The sequence below is a fragment of the Sebastes umbrosus genome, chromosome 7 (genome assembly GCF_015220745.1).
Source record: "Sebastes umbrosus isolate fSebUmb1 chromosome 7, fSebUmb1.pri, whole genome shotgun sequence".
Lineage (NCBI taxonomy): Eukaryota > Metazoa > Chordata > Actinopteri > Perciformes > Sebastidae > Sebastes > Sebastes umbrosus.
The window spans coordinates 29404381-29422557 of NC_051275.1; the positions used below are offsets into that span (position 1 = coordinate 29404381).

Genomic DNA, 18177 nt, shown 5'->3' on the forward strand with positions numbered 1-18177 from the left:
CAGCTGTGCAATCGTGACCTGACTCGGATCAGATAGAGTGCTCCTTCACCTCCTTCCTCTCCTCCGCGACCCCGCCACCACCCTCCACCCCCAAACTCCCCAACCTCCCCTCCATCCACCGGGGCCACATTTTTCATGGCCCAGCTGTCGGAGGGCCGTGATTGGTTGGCTCTGCAGACAGATAGCCGATAGGCTCTGATTAATAGTTGAGGCCCAAGAACTTCCTCATTGATCAACAGGACAGGCTGGAGGAGGAGGAGGAGGAGGAGGGATGGAGGAGAGAGAAAAAGCATGCCCTGTCGCTCTGCAAGTGCTGGCTGATAACCCTGATAGCAGCTCTAGTGGTGTGTGTGTGTGTGTTTCTATTTGTGAGTGTTTACAATAGCAAAGCGATGAGCGGATGTTAGAGGCAGGATGAAATGGAAGCACTGCAGTGAAAAAACGCTTCAGGTTTATTCACTTTCTTTAAAGCTTTTGTCTCTGCGCTGAGGTGTGTGATAGCATCTGTGAGTTCCCCATGAATAAGAAAGCCCGTATGTTATCAAACACAACACACACACACACACACACACACACACAGCCTATTTGGCTGGCAGCTAATGTCTGAGAGGCCTTTATGCATGTAATTGTGGTGTGTGACTGCAGGCTGAAACATGAATTAAGTGTTTGATATCTGGTTGTTATCAGCTGTCCACAAGAGACATTTCTATTCTATTCATCATATTTGTGTGATTGAGATGTATTTTTAGTCTATTTTATACTAGATATAAGTTTATTTGTTGGTACTAGGTATAAGTATATTTTTTAGTACTAGGTATAAGTATATTTGTTGGTACTAGGTATAAGTATATTTGTTAGTACTAGGTATAAGTATATTTGTTGGTACTAGGTATAAGTATATTTGTTGGTGCGCCTGCAGAGTGTGTGTGTGTTACAGTATCTAGATATGTGTGTGTTTGTGTGTGTGTCCCCCCTGCTGCTCCGTCCAGCCCGTAGTTGATTGATGATCTCGACTCCCACGGGGTCAGTGGGGTCGTGACCTCCCACTTTTGACCCCCTACGGAGAGGGTCACACACACAACACACAACACACACACAGCAAACAGATGGCCTTGGGACAACTGGTGCTTCCTCACCTTTTCTCACACAAACACTCTCCAACACTGATACAAACACAACAACACAACTGTATCACATCTACGGATAAACTGTGACGTAACACGTTCAGTTTTCCTGCCAACTCATGAACAAATGCTCTGTAATGATAGAAATAAATCTGCACCAAGTGTTCACAATAAAGACATTTGCTGACTTTTATTAAGAACAACAGATAAATATTGTTTGATTCCCGGTGTTTTACAGAGAACGAGGAACAAAAAGTGGGTTTGACACACACATGTAGCAATGTCGCGCCCTAGTGATACTACAGGGTTATGGCACCTGATCAATATTGTAAAAAACAAACCAAAAGCTAATATAGTATGTAGGAAACAGCCATATAATCAGTGTTATTATAAGCATATACAATCATAAACTCAGTAAATGTAAACCTTAAAACTCTCCAGTCTTCTTCAGCGATGTCTTAAATGATAAGAAACCATAACAGCGAATATAATTATCTGACAACACAGGCTAGTTTGGGATATCTCCTACCACCAGAGGACAAATCTACTGTAATTTACAGAGCCATTACAGGATCAGATCAAGTTATTAAGACAAATACCAGAGACACTTTCAAGAAAACATTATAAAAAATGCTAACAGTGATGCAATTAACTGTATGAACGAACAGTTAATTAATCATCTTGCTTGCTGATTGTTTTTGTTTGCAGTGTCTAATGGTTTGATGATGACTATCTTTGTATGTTATGTGAGGTTTGAATGTTTATAATTGTTTGTTAAACTGTGTGATTTCTGTGTCAAACCCCAGGAAGAAACTAACGTAATGACGTGAAATAATAAACTAAACTAAACTGAACCATAAATATCAAATCTAAGACAAAGATAGTGAGGGAAAAGGAGCATAAAGGAAACTGTAGTGGCCAAATTTGGTCACAAAAATCTGAATCAAACTTAAATCAAAGGGACTCTGACGCATCACGGGTATAAGAGTCCATTGTCCGTGCAAAATTTCTGTGTTTCTTATGATTAATTTATCCAAAAACAAGGAAGCAAACAAAAGAATTCATGTCTGTCACTGCTTCTCTCTGGTAAAAAACCATATGCCCACCCAGGTGCATGCTGGTACTTTACCTGCCTACCTAGAAGAATTAAACTGCAGGTGCCCACAGTGTGACCCAATTCACAAACAAAACAAAATACTAATTTTGCAAAAACAAAATACTAAATAAGAAAATAATAACGAAAGAAAACACTATCAAAATCTAATATAAATGAACATCTAGAATAATCAATCAAACAATACTACTTATTAATAGCAAAACAACTAAATACTAACAATTAATTTTAATTAACAATTAAATAGCTCCTACAGAATCTATTTCTACATTCCCAAATTAATATTAACTTTAAAAACAGGAAAAACATCTGTAAGGACACATAAAAAGATTACGGCTGTCAATCAACTGGAATATTTAATCACAGTTAAACTGTTCAAAAGTATTTAATACTCTTATCAACATGGGAGTGGGTAAATATGCTGCTTTATGTAAATGTATGTATATATTTATTATTGGCAATTAATTAACAACACAACACAATGACAGATATTGTCCAGAAACCCTCACAGGTACTGCATTTAGCATAAAAAATATGCTCAAATCATAACATGGCAAACTGCAGCCCAACAGGCAACAACAGCTGTCAGTGTGTCAGTGTGCTGACTTGACTATGACTTGCCCCAAACTGCATGTGATTATCATAAAGTGGGCATGTCTGTAAAGGGGAGACTCGTGGGTACCCATAGAACCCATTTGCATTCACATATCTTGAGGTCAGAGGTCAAGGGACCCCTTTGAAAATGGCCATGACAGTTTTTCCTCACGAATATTATAGTTATTTAGCCTCTTAAAATCTTTAAAAAATAAAACCAAAACACACACAGATGAAGCGCAGTGCTGAGATAGTTATGGATGGATGGTGAGGAGGAGGAGAACAGGAAAGAGGAAATGAAAGGAGATGAGGTTGATAATGAAGCAGAGCAGCGAGGAACACCAGCTTATTAACTGCTTCTTATCTGTTTCAGGGACCGGTGATAAGAGCTGATCGGGTTATAATGTGATCTGATCAGACCATCTTCTGCTGGGTGGCCATCTTCAGCCAACTGGACACATGTCTCTCAATCTCCTGAGAGGTGGAGGGAAGATTGTTGTTTAGGACTTTATCATCTTAATGTTTGTTATGCAGATTACGTAATAACATATCACGACGCATACGTACCTCTCTGGCTTTCTTTAGCGAGCGTCGGTCTGTGACTCTTCTACTCATCATATCAGCACAGTGAGCCGTGTCCTTAATGAAAACGATCTGGGCTTCTTCTCCGTCCTCAGTACTCCTGTCCTGAACCACCGACAACTCCTTCCATGGGTCAACTCCACCTGCGGTAATCATGTTATGGATTTTTAAATGAACCACTGTTTTGTGTTCTTTCACCTCCTTTCAGGTTCAGTCATTTGTTGTGATTTTGTCTCTAGTTTGTCTCACCATTGACATAGAGCACCCTGTGTGTGTGTGGCTTGTCTCCTCCATAGTAAGTGTTGGTGAAGGCGATGCGTCCAGGCAGGGAATGCTGGGAAATGCCAAACACCATAGGACAGAGTTCAGTCTGGCTCCGCAGGGTCACCATCCCAGAGAACGGACAAGTTGCATCCTCGCAGGTTTGGTCTACACACACACACACACGCACAAAGAAAGGGTGGCATGCAGGGGGTGATTTTAGACTCTTTTTATCGGTGCTCAAGCACACCTAAATTTCATCTCAGCACCCCTAAAAAATAATGATCAAACCCTCTGTGACCCCCGGGATTGCCGGCGATCCCGGCCAACATTACTGTCTGTAAGAGGTTGTAGTGGGCTCAGTCTTAAAGCTATGAATATACTTATGAAATTAGAAAACCTGAGGAATCCATTGGTATCAATGTCATGCTAGCTTGTCGGGAAGGAGGTTAAATAACGCTCCAAAGTTAGGCTAAATTCTGGCGAGGGACAACTGGCATGGCCATTTTCAAAAGGGTCCCTTGACCTCTGACCTCAAGATAGGTGAATGAAAATGGTTTCTATGTGTACCCACGAGTCTCCCTTTTACAGACATGCCCACTTTCTGCTAAATACATGCAGTTTTGGGCAAATACATGCAGTTGTTCGCATGCAGTATAGTATATATTATGTTTTGCTTATTCTAAAAATGATGTATTTGAATATTTTTGCATACTAGGGTCCCTAAACAGTCTTTGAATTACATAAATTGGGTATCACTGTAAAGACTCTTGTGGATCCAGTGAACTGAATTGTCACCTGACACCTGAATTTTGTGTTTTCCTTTACATAAATAAAGACATTTCCACGATAACTTGATGCAGAAAAGGCAGAAATTGGTGCATAAAAATTAAACAAGAATGCAGGAAATTAAGTGTTTGACATTCAAATTTCCTGGGGGACAAAACCCAGATCCCCGGCTTCATATGTGTCCCCCCCTCCAATGTTGAAAACAAACCTACACCCTTGACTTTACACATTGTCATTTGAGGCTGTGTGTGTGTGTGCGTGCTAGTGTGTGTGCGTGTGTGTGTGTGTGTGTGTGTGTGTGTGTGTGTGTGTGTGTGCGTGTGTGCGTGTGTGTGTGTGTGTGTGTGTGTGTGTGTGTGTGTGTGTGTGTGCGTGTGTGCGTGTGTGTGTGTGTGTGTGTGTATAGTACAGAAGCCAAACTCGGTGCAGGTCTGGTAGGTCCACTGTCTCGCGGCTCTCCTCCTGCCTGAGTGGAGGGACGTGTCCATCAGATCCTTCACTGTTTTCTCGTGGGAGACATCCAGACACGGTTCCTCACTGGTTGAATGGTAAATCTACACAAACAAACACATACACACACAGAGGAAAAACACGCAAAACATAGAAAGCCCTTGGGTCCCTGGCTGCATAATTCTCCTGGCAAGAGGAATCCTAAAAGGTTGCACCTTTTAATTTTAGCTCTAGGGGGCTACAAGCCTGTCTCTTCATGAAAATGGCTCCACAGTGACATCTGCTGGTTATACTGTGCAAACAAAGAGAAACTCACAAGCAGGAGTTCATCCTTGTACTGTTTGAGTGTGTTTTCTATACCTGTGCAAGTTTAACAAGGCGGTTGTAAGCCTCCATCTCCTCCTCATACGCCTCGCTCTTATTGGTCATCAAACCACAGAGCTCACTAATAGACATGAGCACCCCTTCTTCATTGTACTGCACCGTTCCCATGACGATGTCGGCCAGGTTTTGCATCAGCTCAATCTGAAGTAGAGGTGTACAGTAAAAGAGTTATTTTCCACTCATTTGTTCTGCATCAGAATTGAAAAAAGAATAGTATAGTATGTAAAAGAATTTCATAAAAATCATAGTATAGTATGTAAAAAAAAATCATAAAAAGTCATTAAAAAAGATATAGTATAGTATGTAAAAGAATTTCATAAAAATCATAGTATAGTATGTCATTAAAATATAAAAAAGTTATAATATAGTATGTAAAAAAATTATTAAAAAGTCACAAAAGGTTATACTATAGTATTTAAAAGAAAGTCATTAAAAAATTGAAAGAAAGTCATAGTATACAGTAGTATGTAAAAGGAAGTCATACAAATTATAATATAGTATGTAACTAAAATTACAAAAAAGTCATGGTATAGGATTTCATAAAAAGATAATAGTTAAAAGTAATGGATAAATGATTGAAATTATGAAATATTTCGTGTATATGTTCTTGTTTTTTGTGTTTAGACTTTCGACAAATAGGGGCCTAGTTTCAGAAATTGTGTTTTAGCAATTGCAAAGAAAACCTGTAACTATCTAGTTTAATATAATTCAAATTAGTGCAATTTAATTCATCTCATAGGGCTGTGGGATATCTGAAAGAAGAAACCAGTGTTTTAGAGTAGGCATACAGGTTTGCTTTGTCCAGCATGTTAAGAACTCCTTAACAGTCTGATAGTGCTGTTCAAAGTCCCGTTTAGTGGTCACAAGTATGGAGAGTTTACTACACCAGCATGTGATGACAAATTCTCTAAACTCCTAAAACAATAACATAACAAAGGACAAAAATGCCCAAACAAAATGCCACAGAGAGGGTTCTTTGTTCCCCTTTGTGAAGCCTAATAACCAATACATTTTCCCCTAAAGCATCTCATAAAAACCAAAGCCGTCACCTGATCATCGAGATCTTTGGGGATCTGACAGCAGCCAAAGTCCTCGGCCACCTGGCTAGTATTCCCACCCATCAGTGCTTCCACAGCAGCAAAGGCTTCCTGCACACCAGCCAGACACTGCAGGAAGAGACAGGATGAGTAGTGTGAATTTAACACAAGTGACAGACGGAAATGTAATTCTCATCACACGATGCACAGACAGGTGGCAGCCTTCACACCTTTTCTGAGCCACCGACTGCTTCGTTCGTGAGACTCAAGCCAACAATCTGAAACAGGAAATCACAGATGTGAGAGAGATAGTGTGGTTATTTACAGGAGGCATTCATCACCAGGCTAATTAGTGACTAAAAACAATTCTGCATGTGCAATATGCAGGGCCATAGATACACTAGTACACTAACGTCATGTCCTTGGTAATATTTCTGGGAATTGGGCGTGTTTGATTACACACATATTAAAATTAAATAATGGGCTGTGGAGACAACACGTTCTCATCTCAACTCGTCGCATACTGACGCTTTGTCAAACCCCTCGATGTCACTTTTCCGTCGCAGTAAACACGTGATTAATGTTGAGAATTAAACAAAAACACTTAGTTAGGTTTAAAAAAAACAACATAGTTGGGCTTAAAAGTACTACGTTTTTATAGTGCAAATGTGACTTGACGTGAACACGGGACATGGACGAACAGCTGATTGTAAAGTGAAAGTGAAATGTAACACATGGGACACGAACAGCGGATGCCACCATACTCCCAACGCACTTTCTCTGAGCGTTTACTGTTGCCGCGGATGTGTTTACATCGTAGTTAATGGAAAGCCCAGTGCGTCTCCTACCGTCGCAAAAGAGTGCCTTCTGCGTTGGTATTGAATACCGACGGCCGTGACACAGCGTCGGTATTTGACTTCCTGGAAATGAGAACGGGCTGGTGGAGAAGGCTTTGAATCAGCATTTAGACCATAAAGTTGGAATATAAAATTTAAAGTAACCACGAATGAGTAAATAAATGGTAAAAATTGGGGATTTTTGTTTTGATAATTTGCTTACTTTTTCTTCTAAAGCTTGTCAAAAATGTCTTAGGTGCAAGGGTGGCATTTGGACACTAGAGCTCAGTATTCTAATAATTCCTGGCTACGGCCCTGGTAATATGTTAATATTGTGACCATGCATTTGTGCCACTTTACATTGCTGTAGGCCGAGAAGTCCAACTCGGCCCTGACAGGAGCGGAGGAGGCCACAGCTCCGTACACCAGGTTGGGAAACTGCAGCAGGAAGCAAGAGGAACACAGACAAACTAATATGTAAGTTGATGCATTCTTATAATGTCTAATGTGTTTGTTTTCTGACCCGCGTGGCATATGCATAATAGAAAATGCATCTAATGCCTTTCACAAACTTGGGGATGCAATATAAGGTTGGGTTCTAAGTCTGGTGATATTCTTATTTCTTATTGTCAATGAATCCCATGAGAAGGTCAAAACCAACAATGAATTGACCCTTTTGTCTGTGTAGCCAAAGCCTGATATGTCTTATTCCTCTGTGCCATGGAGCTCCATTGTTGTCCAGAAACTATTAAAAACGCATCAATAAGCCACGGTGTTGCTGACATGCTCGTTACAATGAACACGGCCACTGTAACTTTATTTTGAGTCAATCCCACCTACTCCATCCTGCTGCTGTAAATGCTCGCTAATGCAGCGTCCAAATCGACCTGGAAAAAAAACATCAACAAATAAACTATTTAGGCTACTCCTGTCCATATTTGTGATTCAGTTTTGAAGATTTCCATCTACAGTAGGAAAGACTGGGAGCCACAGACAGGGTAGAGAGACGGACAAATCCATGGTTGGTTTTGTTCTTTTTGTTGACAATGAGAAAGCAGCAGCCTCATCCTTTAAATCTGAACAAACAGGGCAGATTATTAATGATCATCTAAGACCTGAGTGTGACAGTGAATAAGCTGCTTGTCTCATGTGTTGGTTAATGTCATATATATATGTGCACCTTTCCTCTGAACCAGGCGGACAGAGCTCCTGAGTACGAGCCTCCGAAGCTGATCCAGGTGTTCCTGTGGCTCAGATTGAAGCTTTGGCTGATGTACTGGTGGAATACAGCCAAGTCAGTGAGTCTAGACACAAAACACACACAAAAACTCAGTTTAACCATTTCAGTCTTTCACCTGACACACACACACATTATAGATACATGCACAGGCAAAGGCATATATTGAAACAGATAATAGATCAAATAGGGCAACACCTGTCCTGGTGTTCCCTTGAGTATCCTGGAAAATGTGTACCATTCAAGATCACTGCCTGATCATTGTCCCCCCCACTGTATATGTGATTTTAACCTGTCGCATAACGTCATGTATGTAATATAGTGGACAAGATTTCGGGTGGCAAACCAAATACTCACACACACACACTTATAAATAGACAGAAAGAAGGAGAGGGAAACTGAATGAACATAAACAAACCAAAAAGAGACACATGCACATACATATGCAATGAGGGAGAGGAAGTGAGGTGAAAGACACACACACACACACACACACACACACACACTGGTAAGGAGCCAACACTAACGCCTGCTGGCTGCTCAGGTCTGCCAGGTTCTCCGTTTTCAGGCCGTCAGGGTTGATGCTGTCGCCATAGAAACGATGCTCCAGAGCCAATAGCAGAGCCCCGTGCTCTTCAGCCATGTCAACATGGTGACCTGGGAAAACATGGTCACAGCAGATAAGATTCAGTGTAGCAAGGTCTAATACTTTTTTGAAAACAAGTAAAACACTGACACTATTAGGGGACCAAACCGTTTAAAGAATGTTTTATTTTGTTTAACATAAACCTTGTACTACAGGCTTTAAGTTCTGCAAAGTACGAAGAAGCATGTATAAGATATAGGGCATGATAAAGAAAAGATGATAAATATGCTTGCAAACACACAAGTGTCATCTGACTAACACACAACATGATGCTTCACTCATTGTTTCCACTTTCATTTCCAAATCTGTGAGGGGGTGTATCAGCTTAACCAATCTGCTGTTTTGTGTGTCAGACGGCGGAGGACATCCTACTGTACCTGCCAGAACGTCAAACTCAAAGATGGGCCCTTCTCCTCCGATGAAGAGGAACACTGGACCATCAGGACGCTGCCAGTGCGCCTCGTTCACAAAGAACCTCTTGAAGAAAGAAATGTTTTATTCAGAATCACCCAAACCAGCAGTACATTCATAGGCTTTGTGTCAGTAATACTTTATTTAACGCTGCATTGGACACATTTGCACATTGGCAGTGAGAGCTAAATGAAGCTGAAGGTGAAAATGTTCAACCAGTCTAGATTTCTCCAGATGGATGCTCAGTTTAGCTGTTGTTTGTAGAGCAAAGTAAAGGCAACACAGTTCAGTGGGACAGGATACTGATGTAAGCTGAAAAGCAGCTGTTTTGAAGAAGAAGAAGAAGAAGAAGAAGAAGAAGAAGAAGAAGAAGAAGAAGAAGAAGAAGGGACCTGAACACATGTATTAATGGAGAAATGTCAAAGCGAGGGGCCTGCCCATGGACAGGCGCCCCGAGCAGCTGGTGCCTTGCTCAAGGGCACCTCAGCAGTGCCCAGGAGATGAACTGGCACCTCTCCAGCTTCCAGCCCCCATTGTTAGCTTTAATGCTTTGGAAAAACAGTTGAACAATCCTCAGAAATAACATACGATTGCGTCGTATTTGATGCTTTAAATGAAACATTGCCTTCGTGAGATCATGTGTGATTGTTTCTTATGTCTGAAATGTCTCAAGGCCTTTATCATGTCATCATCTTCACTCACACTGTCATTGATCTTTCTCTACCTGAGGGAAGGTGCTGACGTCTTGTCGGTTGAAGTGGTCCAGCTGCTGGTGAATCCTGCCCTCCTTCACATGTTGGAGAGGCTGACGACTACTGATCGTCTGGAGTTGCTGCTTGGCTTCCTGCAGCTGGAGATTACGCACACGCTCCTTGATCTTCCTCAGAATCCGTCCTGGCATTAAAAAAAAGAAACCAAGAAGCAGGGAGAAGAGAGGAGGACAATGATGGGAGTCATTTCAGCAGCCGTACTGACCTGCTAGCCTCCATGCATGCACCAGAGGTGAGTACTTGCTCTAAGAAGCCTCCTATGTGGCTCTATCAGCCATTTGATGCATAAAAACAGCTTATGTTCATGTCATTGATGTGATGGTTTGCAAAAATACCTAAAACTCGACCTACAAAATCTCTGATCTATTTCAAGAACAGTCATAACATCAGTTCCCCCAAGGGATTCACTGTCAGCACCAGCTTCTCTTTTCTTTTGTCTTCCGGCTCAAATGTGACAACTGAAAACATAAATAACCTCGAAATATGACTCGATCGCCTCAGATTTGTCATATTTGTGCTGGAAGTATGATTTCAACTTTAGCAAATCTTGATATGTGTGAATTGCTTTGATTTTTTTTTGTGTGTGTGTATCATCAAGCTGTCAAGTTTTAAATCTGTGAGTAAACACATTATCACATCCAGTTGAGCATCAACTCACCTGCATCGGTTGAGTTGAAGAGGAGTAGAATGATGAGACAGCGGGCCGGTGAGAAAAGCATCTTTACCACCAAATCAGGAGACTTTAAGTTAAATGTAATGCATGTCCAATCTGCAGGACGCCACCTCTCATCAGCTCCCTATATAGTCCCTGATGATGAGGTGATCCCTTGTGATATGACCTGTGCATTATTATGATCTGCATTTGGCATATCATGAGACTGTGTGTGTGTGTGTATCTGCCACATATAAACTGCTCAGCAAAATAGAGCGTCAGCTTGGTGATGTAACGAGATCTCTCTGCCTTGTCATGGCGTTTTTGGAGTGGTTGAGTTACAGGAGAAAACCACACACACACACACACACACACACACACACACACACAGACACGCATACAAGCTTAATCCCAAGAAACACTCACGGTGTCTCTCAGTGTTGTGTGTTCTTAAGGAGCAAAAGAAAGACACAGTGAGTTGCTCTGATAAGAGAGTCGACTGAATACTTAAAATGTAGGCTAATGAATTTGTAATTTAAAATGAAAATGTAATTAATGAAATGCTTCGTTTGAGTTCATACATCTCAAGTCTGTCTTACAGGTCCAGTGTGGATCTGGTGGTATCTAGCAGTGAGGTGAGGAGATTGCAGTCATCTGAAGCCTCTCCCGGGTGCCGAGTGTGTTGGAGAGCTACAATGGCTGACGTGAAAACGTGAAAGGATCTCTCTAGAGCCAGTTGTTGTAAGAGTAGCGTTGGTCATTTAGAGAAGAGCCAGTGCGTAGAGTGTGTGTGTATGTGGGAAGTGAGTGGTGAAGCAAGAGAGAGAGAACGGCGGCGAAGGCAGCTAGTAACGTTATCGACTCCGGCCCAAGCAGGATATGTTAACAGTGTTTGGTTTGTCCGTTCTGAGCTACTGTAGAAACACTCCGTGGAGAGGGGACCTGCTCCAAAGAGCATAGAAGTGAAGAGACAAAACACTGCTTGTTATATTTATAATATTTTTGTTGTTCAACACAGGCCATTTCGGAAGAGACATTAATTAGACAATAAAAGAGAAATAATTTGTAGACGTTTTACTGGCGTCCGGTAGTCACTCTCAGTCTAAAATGGCGAAAGCGTAGCTTTGCTGCTGGCCGTTGATGTTGCAATGAAACAAACAATTGACTTTCACTTCTTGGCCATATACAGTATGTTCTTTGCCCACTCCCTTTGTAGATATAAACGGCTCATTCTAAGGTAATGAAAACACAACCATTCTTATTTTCAGGTGATTACACACTAAAGAAAACGTACTTATTAATATTATATTCCATTCCTACCAATAGATCCCCCTAAATGTTACACACTGGTCCTTTAAAGGTGGCTGTTTAGTTGCTATTTGTAAGCCCTCCAGTTTGAGGATGTGGTATCACATTAAAGATCATCATGCAGTTTCCTCTGATGACACTAACCCACATCCTGACATCTGAAAAGAGCTGGTAAGTTGCTCTCTCACCGTCTTTCTTTCCGTCCAAAAAGCAACGCTGATCATTTTTTCAGATTAAAATCAACGGCATTTGTGCCACACTTTGATCGGTTCAAATTGAAGCAGTTGCTACTGTAGGTAATAAATGGACAGTTCAGTTCATAGATTTTTTTTTTAACATTGACTAATAGAAGAAGAAACATACAGTAGAGTTCCTGTTTTAGAACATGTAAGAGAGGTACATGTGAAAAGATAGATTTAAAGTGGCTACATTCAACGTTTGTATGGATCATGTGTGATGAAATTTAGCAAAAAAGCAAAACCCACCGTGCACGGCCTGCTCAGCACCAAAGAGACAGAGTGGATCAGACCTATATCCCTCAGGTCAACACAGTGGTCAAGTAAATATAGCAACATTAGCCAGTCAATATAACTTGTATTGTGCAAATATGATGAAGCATACAATTTTTGGGGTTATTTGAGTTGTGTCATAGTGGGATTGCTTTTTGTATAGCGCATGAAAATCATAGTAGTGGTAGAAAATCAATTCAATTCTGAAGTAAATTTGAATCAACCTGTTTTTTACTAGTAACTTACACACAAACTACATAAATGTGAACTTTGTTTTATGCCATACATTGTGTAAAATATCACCACAAATGCTCATAAAAACATAAATCTGCATAAAACTCAACATGTCAATAAAATTATGTGCATGAAACTCCACGTTACCCTAAAACTGAGTGAATTACTCACTAATCAACCATAAATGTCAATTATCTCTAAAATATGTCATTTAACTTAAAATATGTCATTTAAAATATGCAATTAAGGCTGCAGCAAGATATAACATTTTTAAATTGCACGAAAACTTAAAGGTCCCATATTGTGCTCATTTTCAGGTTCATATGTGTATTTCATGTTTCTACTAGAACTTGTTTACATGCTGTAAAAAAAAAACTAAGGCTGTCAAAGTTAATGCGATAATAGAGCGTTAACGCAAATTTGTTTTAATGCCACTAATTTCTTTAACGCATTAACATAACTTGTTTTTAAGTTGTAGCGGGCTCCAAATATAACGCCCCAAACTTGTGCTCAATTTTGGCGAGGAAAAACTGGCATGGCCATTTTCAAAGGGGTCCCTTGACCTCTGACCTCAAGATATGTGACTGAAAATGGGTTCTCTGGGTACCCACGAGACTCCCTTTTACAGACATGCCCACTTTATGATTATTGTACATTTCCTGTCACTTTTTTAATCTGCCCTCCCAATCTGTCATTTTCAACTTTTAACCTCACTCCACGCAGATAAGGAGCAGAGGGAGGAACTGATGTGTCATGCGCTTATAGAGCGCATGACACATCAGTAAAGCACACAGACACATTGCTCTTCTCATCAGGTAGACATGAACAACACAATGGAAGATGGATTCGAGCCACAGCCGGTTTATGCTGTGATCCATGGCTGTATTCTGGCACTGGGTCTGCCTCTCAATGCGGTTTCACTGTGGATTCTGCTGAGACACCACGGCCTGAAATCGCCCAGTGCCGTCTTCATGGTCAACCTGGCCATCTCTGACCTGCTGCTCATCATCTCTTTACCCATGAGGGTCTACTTTTACGCCACGGGCACCTGACCACTGAGCAAAGGGGCGTGCATCTGGATATCAATGTGTTCTCACAACAACATCCGCTCCAGCGCCATCTTCATCACCTTCATCAGCGTGGACCGGCTGCTGGCTGTGGTTTATCCTCTGAGGTCGCGCCATCTTCGAACCGCTTCCAACGCCTTGAAAGCTGTTGGGCTCGCTTGGCTGTTTGTGGTGGTGATGAACATCCCAGAGACAGTTGAATTTTCAAGATTTTTAAAGAACCTCAATGGATCCACCTGTTTTGAATATCCCCAAACGTTTCGTCATGGATCAGTAAAGGCTTATCGTAAATCATTAGTGGGTTATCTTCAGTTGGTGTTAGTGCTCACCTTGCTGGCAGTCAACATCGTGTGCACCACTTTGGTGTCTTGGACTCTACGCAGACATCTGAATAACTCTGCAAGGGTCAATAACAAAGTGAATGTCATGCTAATTTTTGTCATGAACTTGGTTATGTTCACCATATGTTTCTTGCCGATGCCGATTGGTTTCTTAACAATTGGGACATCTCCGATTTTAATATGTCTTGCTACTGTGAATTGCTGTCTGGATCCACTGTTGTATTACTTCTCTCTGGATGCCTTCTGGAAGAAAAAAGAGGATACAGATCTTCCAAGAGAACAGTAGATAAATGACCTGCTATTTTCATGAGATGGCTTCAGATTTTCCATGTTTCCCATTCTAATTTTCCTATTTTCCAGCAAAATCGTTTGTTTGGGTGTGTCATGCTGATTTTGGCTAGTATTGTGAAAGTTGTAGATCTCGTGAGAGATGGGGAAACGCTCGGCTTGTAAATATACAGGTGTCATGCTTAATTCATGCTTAAAGGCTGTAACATGTCCATAAAGAGTACAAACAGTTTCAGGAGAAATGATGACTCTTTAAGAAATATTTTGACATTTTGCAAAATACTTTTATTTCCTTTCTTGCAGAGAGTTAGATGAGAAGATTGATACCACTCACTCAGTAGTGCCTTGATATAAAATTAGAGCCTAGAGGCTTTTAAAGACAAGTTGTCAGAGGTGGAAATTTCACACAGACACTGTTTTAAAAGAAAGTTATTTAAAAGAATGGTGTGTTGGCACAGTTCAAGCCATCACATTGATTAAGAGATTTTGTACAGAAACAATAAAGGTGGTGCAGTAAAGCAAAATGTGTAAAGTGAGGAGTAAAATGCATTTTTCATGTTAATATGTAACAATATGTACAAATAAAATGTTTGTATCACTTTAATACTCTTGGAGATATATCAAAAATAAAAGTTGAATTCTATTAAACCCTTTTGAGCTCAATATTTCAAAATGTATATAAGTGATCGTCTTTTTGATAAAAATGTTTGTGAAAGTTGTAGATCTCGTGAGAGATGGGAAACGCTAGGCTTGTAAATATACAGGTGTCATGCTTAATTCATGCTTAAAGTCTGTAACATGTCCAGAATGAGTCCAGACAGATTCAGGAGAAATGATGACTTTAAGAAATATTTTGACATTTTGCAAAATACTTTTATTTCCTTTCTTGCGGAGAGTTAGATGAGAAGATTGATACCACTCACGTGTCTTTGTGACAATATGACAGAAACAGTTACTTAACCTATTGCTTGTATTTAGTACAAATATGACGCCGGTAAAACGTCCGCCTACAAAGTGCCGTACAAAAGTAAAACAAAATAATTTCTATTCCATTGACATATTCTACCGAAATGGCCTGTGTTGAACAATAAAATATTATAAATATAATAAGTGTTTTCAGTCCAAAATGGCGGCAGAGGCTGTTTCGTCTCTTTGCTTCTATACTCTTTGTATATATTGTAGATTTAATAATAATAATAATAATAAATTCAACTTATATAGCGCCTTTAGAGAACTCAAAGACGCTTTACAATATCGGGGGAAACGGTGTGAGACAAACAGGAGACAGACGACACACACAGGTGCACTCTCATTCATACACACGGACAAATAGGTACGGGGAGGCGGGGCTAGGAGTAGGCAGAGGAGAAAAGGTGGGTTTTGAGGCGGGACTTGAATAGGGGGAGGGAATCAGACTGTCTAATGAGTTGTGGGAGGGAGTTCCAAAGCTTGGGAGCTGCCCTGGAGAATGCTGAGGGTGGGGTCAAGAATCACGCCAAGGTTGCGTGCCTGGGGGGAGGGGGAAACAGAGGTGCCATCGATGCTGAGTGTGAGGTTGTTGGTTTTGCTGAGGGTGGATTTGGAGCCGATGAGGAGGAGTTCTATTTTGTCACTGTTTAGGGTGGGTTGTGGGGGGTGTTGGGGCTGAGGTAGAGCTGAGTGTCGTCGGCATAGCAGTGGAAGTCCAGGTTGAAATGGTGGAGGATCTGACAGAGGGTGAATATGTAGATAATGAAAAGGAGTGGACCGAGTACAGAGCCTTGGGGGACACCTTGTGTGACTGTGGATGTGGCAGAGGAGTTGTTGTGAAGGGAGATGAAATGAGAACGGTTGGTGAGGTAGGACCGGAGCCAGCTGAGATAGATTTGTGACTTCACAAATGTACATAAATCCTGACAGTTTTTTTTCAAAAGTATAGTTTCTGAATACAGGCTGTTTGTATTTCTCTGTGGATTGAGAGTTTTGATACTTTCACAGTATTTATACAGCACTTAAACCTGCTTTATAATATAAAAGACGTGACATTATGAGACTTTTAAAGTAAATTTGTTTATTCGTTAATGTCACAGTGACCACAGTTCCTGAGTTGAGTCACTTACATTTCCTGTCACTTTTTTATGTGTCCTCCCAATCTGACATTTTCAACCTCTAACCTCACTCGACCCAGATAAAGAGCAGAGGGAGGAACTAATGTGTCGTGCACTTATAGAGCGCAGCATTCAGTAAAGCACACAGACACATTGCTCCTCTCATCAGGTAGACATGAACAACACAATGGAAGATGGAATCAAGCCACAGCCGGTTTATGCTGTGATCCATGGCTGTATTCTGGCACTGGGTCTGCCTCTCAATGCGTTTTCACTGTGGATTCTGCTGAGACACCACGGCCTCAAATCGCCCAGTGCCGTCTTCATGGTCAACCTGGCCATCTCTGACCTGCTGCTCATCATCTCCTTACCCATGAGGGTCTACTTTTACGCCACGGGCACCTGGCCACTGAGCACAGAGGCATGCGTCTGGATAATATTGCTCTATTCCAACAACATCCGCTCCAGCGCCATCTTCATCACCTTCATCAGCGTGGACCGGCTGCTGGCTGTGGTTTATCCTCTGAGGTCGCGCCATCTTCGAACCGCTTCCAACGCCTTGAAAGCTGTTGGGCTCGTTTGGCTGTTTATCGTGGTGATGAACATCCCAGACAGAGCTGAATTTTCAAGATTTTTAGAGAACCTCAATGGATCCACCTGTTTTGAATATCGCCATCATCCTCCCCGTCAACCTCATAATAAATTAGTAATGGCTTATCTTCAATCTGCGTTAGTGTTCACCATGCTGGCAGTCAACATCGTGTGCACCACTTTGGTGTCTTGGACTCTACGCAGACATCTGAATAACTCTGCAAGGGTCAACAACAAAGTGAATGTCATGCTAATTTTTGTCATGAACTTGCTTACGTTCACCATATGTTTCTTGCCTTTGTCGATTGGTTTATTAACATTTGGGACATCTACGATAACACCTTTGGTATGTCTTGCTAATGTGAACTGCTGTCTGGATCCACTGTTGTATTACTTCTCTCTGGATGCCTTCTGGAAGAAAAAAGAGGATACAGATCTTCCAAGAGAACAGTAGATAAATGACCTGCTATTTTCATGAGATGGCTTCAGATTTTCCATGTTTCCCATTCTAATTTTCCTATTTTTCAGCAAAATAGTTTGTTTGGGTGTGTCATGCTCATTTTGGCTTGTTTGTGAAAGTTGTAGATCTCGTGAGAGATGGGAAAGGCTAGGCTTGTAAATATACAGGTGTCATGCTTAATTCATGCTTAAAGGCTGTAACATGTCCAGAATGAGTCCAGGCAGTTTCAGGAGAAATGATGACTTTAAGAAATATTTTGACATTTTGCAAAATACTTTTATTTCCTTTCTTGCGGAGAATTAGATGAGAAGATTGATACCACTCACGTGTCTTTGTGACAATATGACAGAAACAGTTACTTAACCTATTGCTTGTATTTAGTACAAATATGACGCCGGTAAAACG

General features: G+C 41.0%; 2 protein-coding genes and 1 pseudogene across 2 annotated transcripts; 2 read left to right on the forward strand and 1 right to left on the reverse strand.

Annotated features, from left to right (window-relative positions):
- Positions 1 to 3246: 3246 nt before the first annotated feature.
- LOC119491637 (thymus-specific serine protease) lies at positions 3247 to 10954 on the reverse strand. The gene is made up of 13 exons (XM_037775789.1): positions 10894 to 10954; positions 10190 to 10359; positions 9432 to 9531; positions 8936 to 9065; positions 8352 to 8475; positions 7532 to 7609; positions 6566 to 6613; positions 6348 to 6464; positions 5275 to 5439; positions 4874 to 5018; positions 3664 to 3843; positions 3400 to 3557; positions 3247 to 3306 (listed from the first exon to the last, which is right to left on the reverse strand). The coding sequence occupies exons 1-13, from the start codon at positions 10952 to 10954 to the stop codon at positions 3247 to 3249; spliced, it is 1536 nt and encodes a 511-aa protein (XP_037631717.1).
- Positions 10955 to 13759: 2805 nt separating this feature from the next.
- LOC119491638 lies at positions 13760 to 15398 on the forward strand (annotated as a pseudogene).
- A 1429-nt stretch (positions 15399 to 16827) lies between these two features.
- LOC119491883 (lysophosphatidic acid receptor 6-like) lies at positions 16828 to 18135 on the forward strand. The gene has a single exon (XM_037776147.1). It carries the CDS (start codon positions 16897 to 16899, stop codon positions 17764 to 17766), a length of 870 nt encoding a protein of 289 aa, XP_037632075.1. The 5' UTR covers positions 16828 to 16896; the 3' UTR covers positions 17767 to 18135.
- The last annotated feature ends 42 nt before the right edge of the window (positions 18136 to 18177 follow it).